At 44.6% G+C, this 3,811-nt stretch overlaps 2 protein-coding genes across 5 annotated transcripts in view; one reads left to right on the plus strand and one right to left on the minus strand.

The window, feature by feature from the left end:
• The window catches only part of LOC107666688 (RNA binding fox-1 homolog 2), a 33,970-nt gene extending 32,119 nt beyond the window's left edge, over nucleotides 1-1,851 (minus strand). For all 4 annotated transcript variants that reach the window (XM_016458104.1, XM_016458103.1, XM_016458107.1 and 1 more), the window contains exon 1: nucleotides 1,111-1,851. In XM_016458104.1, coding sequence (XP_016313590.1) covers nucleotides 1,111-1,317 — 207 coding nt within the window. In that variant the 5' untranslated portion in view covers nucleotides 1,318-1,851. The remainder of the gene's footprint in view (nucleotides 1-1,110) is intronic.
• Nucleotides 1,852-2,878: 1,027 nt separating this feature from the next.
• Nucleotides 2,879-3,811, plus strand: part of LOC107666692 (uncharacterized) — a 7,316-nt gene continuing 6,383 nt past the window's right edge. The window contains exon 1 of the mRNA XM_016458112.1: nucleotides 2,879-3,265. Coding sequence (XP_016313598.1) covers nucleotides 3,229-3,265 — 37 coding nt within the window. The 5' untranslated portion in view covers nucleotides 2,879-3,228. The remainder of the gene's footprint in view (nucleotides 3,266-3,811) is intronic.

The raw sequence follows: 3,811 nt of genomic DNA on the forward strand, positions 1-3,811 counted from the left end.
CCCCCCCAGCAGCCCACGTCAGGATAAATGGGAGATCAGAGACTAATGCCACTCTGAAACAAGTGTAGATCTCTTTAGCACAACAAAAAGCCTCTTTACTGTCAGTGATACAGCAAATCCTCTTCTGACGGCGCTCGCATGTGTGTGTGAGAGGCCGATGTGATTTTAATATCACAGGCAACTCATTGAATTCCTACAGATTTAGACCAATGTCATTTTTCACAAATCTGCACTCACAAAAAACCATTGCATGAACTGACCTACAAACACTCCTGGAAAACCTGGAAATCACTGTTCTCCGAGGTTTGTGCCGCTTCGCCGCTTCATATCTCAGACACTGTAAATGTGTGTTAAACAGGCTGGATGATGGATGATGGACTGGTGTGTTTACACACACTTTAAATCAACGTCTCATTCCTTTAATTTCCTCCATGTCCTGCTTTTCATAAGTGCGTGTCTCTTGTTACCAAACGGTTTGGTTCCTGCAGCCCCCACTCCATCCCAGTCTCTGCTGCAGGCGTATTTCCAGACTCGCTCTCGGAGCAGGATCAATACCTTTTTTGGGCTACACCAACAAGCTCCCCCCACACACACACACACACACACACACACACACACACACACACACACTTGCTCGGCCTTATACTGTCATGGTGCAGTTTAGAGAAACCGTGAGCCATTAGCCTGTGAAAATGAGCCATTAGGGTCCATGCAGCACTTTAGATCACTTACCGGAGAATGAACGGAAAGAGAGAGAGAGGGAGAGAGAGAGAGAGAGAGAGAGAGAGATGGATAAAATGCTGAAATGAGAGATGAAGTCACGTCTGTCTACATACACAGAGGAGCAGAAGTGCTCATGGAGGAGGATGGAAAAGTACCGCAGGATGGAGAGATGGAGAGACTGCAGGCCTCGGATGAGAGCAGCGCTGGAGAATCACCTCCATGATTCGATCATACCAGCATTGAGAGAGAGAGAGAGAGAGAGAGAAACCCATGTATGAGCGTCATCGCTGTTTGTTTGTGTCTCATGTAACGGGCCAGATCTGAGAAGCACACAGCATCTATTCTTGCAGAAACACAAACGCACTGAATGGTGGTTTTAACGCTTACCTGTCCGGTCTCTCCGGTTCCGTCCATCCGCGCTCGTTTGCATTCAGCTCCGACCGAATCCCCCGCCGCCGCGGCTCCCTCCGGCTCCGGGTCCCCGCGCTTCATCCCCCGAACCGCCGCCGAACCGGAGTCCAGATCTCTGTCGTGTTCCAGGATCCCGTGGCTCACGGGCAGCATTACAGATGCGACGTCGGTCGACATTAACATTGAAGAGGGCCGCAGACGCTGCGTATGAAGAGCGAACAGCGCAGGCGAGATGTTCTGGCAGAGGATCGGCGGCGCTTTATGGATCAGAACCGACGCTCATCTGACGCGTGGAAACCCGTTACAATGTGTCGCGCGAGTGCCGCATTAAAGGCCTTTGAAGAGTAGCGAGTACCTCGGGCCTGGAGCTTCGGAACGCTTCGGCAGATGAGAGGAGCCCGCGACGTGGAACGCGAAACGCTGGAGAAAAACGAGTCTAAACGCATGGAGGGCGAACGCGGAGGAAACGCTTAATGCGTCTGTAGGTGTCGGACCTCAAACGCTTTTCCACCAAATTAAACGCAAAATGGTCAAGTTCGCCTTTAAAAACAGGCGTCGCGGGAAAACGCGAGAGAAACGCGATGCATCATTCCAGTCCTTCGAGCGATTCAAGCGATTTCCTAAAACAAAGGAGTGGCGTGGAGCTGCTGCCTTGCCTTTCCTTTCCTTTCCTTTCCTCTCCCTCTCCCTCTTTCTGTCTCTCTCTCTCTCTCTCTCTCTCTCCCTCCCTCTCTCTCTCTCTCTCCCTCCCTCTCTCTCTCTCTCTCTTTCTCTCTCTCCGGTTTCCTCGCGCTCTCGTTGCTTTATTCTGGCTGCGGTTTCCCGTTTTCCCCGGTTGAGCACGAAGCGCTTTTAGCGTTTAAGAACCGAACGCAAGATTGCGTCTTTTATAATCTCCGCGTTTTCTTTGCATAAACCCGCAGTGCTGCGACCGGGAAGCGTCAACATGTGACGAGTCAATAATGAACGTTCCGGATGAAAAAAAAAAACGTTTGGAGAAAAACAGACGCGACTTCTTAGCGCATGTGCTGGAAATCTACGGATCTGTCGATATGAGGAGATGATCAGAGCGCGTATGTTTATCTATTGTGTGATTCATATGCGGTACAGTTTGTTCCTGCTGGATTTGTTCCAGTGGAAAATGAAGCCGAGGCGCGTCTGTGGCGTTTGCGCGACATCTGGCGGCCACATGACGCCACGACACCAACTCGAGCGCACACTTCACGAGTTCTGTTCTGGATTGCTCATAGTTTAGGAGTGAGCGGAATCAATGATTCACATTTCAAATAAAATATTAACAGATACACGACCAGTCAAAAGTAATGTTTTTACTCAAATATTTGATCAAAAAAACAGTAAAGTTTTCTATTTGAATATATTTAAAACTGTAATTTATTTCTGTGATGCGCAGCTGTATTTTCAGCATCATTACTCCAGTCTTCAGTGTCACATGATCTTCAGAAATCATTCTAATATGCTGATTTGCTGCTCAAGAAACATGTATTATTATTATTATTATTTTGTTGAAAACAGAATAGAAATCTTTTGTAACATTATGAATGTCCTTGTTAAATAAAAGTATTAATTTCTATAATTTTGTATATGCTTATTTCTTCTAACGAAATGTTTCCGTGTCATCAAAACTAATTCAGGTGCCTCTGAGAGCTAGATGCTCAGTTTTCTGGATGAATGCATTATTTATTTAAACATAAAATTGGTAAATATAATACAAAAACAATGCAAAGTCACTTTGGATAAACGTGCAGATGAAATGCATGATGTGACCGTCGAGGGCTCTTCTATTGTAAAGCTCGTCTGTGGCTGAGAGCCAGAAATGTGTGTTTGCAAGATGTTACAGTAGATTTACTCATTTGTTCCTTGCATCAGCTGTTTACTCGCAGCCTGCAGTTACATCACGAAACTTTGATTGTGGAACTTTTTCTTTTCTTCAGCCAATAAAAGACAAGTTGTATTTGTTGACCCAAAAGAACCGCCACAGTTGGTTGTGTCCGAGCGTCCCAGCTCTGTGTCCCGCGGGAGAGACACTAAACTAGAGACTGGTCTAAGACAGACTCTGGCAGAGATATTGTGAGGATGGAAGCAGGACGCCTCTGTATTGAGCGAGCAGTGGGTGAGTTATCTGAGAAATATGAATAATTGGTCATATTGGTAATCATTTAAAGGGGTCATGACATGCCTTAATATATGAATATGCATGTAAAATAAAACAGTCATATATTTGCAAAACTATGATTTTCAACCCTCATTCTGAGCAGAAACACAGTTTAAGAGTTTGTCAGCAGCTGCTCTAATGATTGGCTAACATCTCTGCGAAGGGAAAATATCAATGCATGCGAGTAACTGCTGCAGTTTTAATGCACGATTCTCCCACAACTGCACAAATATATCATATGTTACACTAAAATGTTAGGTTTACTATAGTTAACATACATAATATACTATATGTGACCCTGCAGCACAAAAGCAGTCTTAAGTCTGTATGGGTCAAAATTATTGATTTTTCTTTTACACCAAAAATCATTAGGATATTAAGTAAAGATCATGCTCCATGAAGATATTTGGTAAATTTCCTACCGTAAATATATCAAAACTTAATTTTTGATTAGTAATATGCATTGCTAAGAACTTAATTTGGACAACTTTAAAGATGATTTTC

This window comes from Sinocyclocheilus anshuiensis, unplaced genomic scaffold (assembly GCF_001515605.1).
Source record: "Sinocyclocheilus anshuiensis isolate Anshui unplaced genomic scaffold, SAMN03320099.WGS_v1.1 scaffold91, whole genome shotgun sequence".
Lineage (NCBI taxonomy): Eukaryota > Metazoa > Chordata > Actinopteri > Cypriniformes > Cyprinidae > Sinocyclocheilus > Sinocyclocheilus anshuiensis.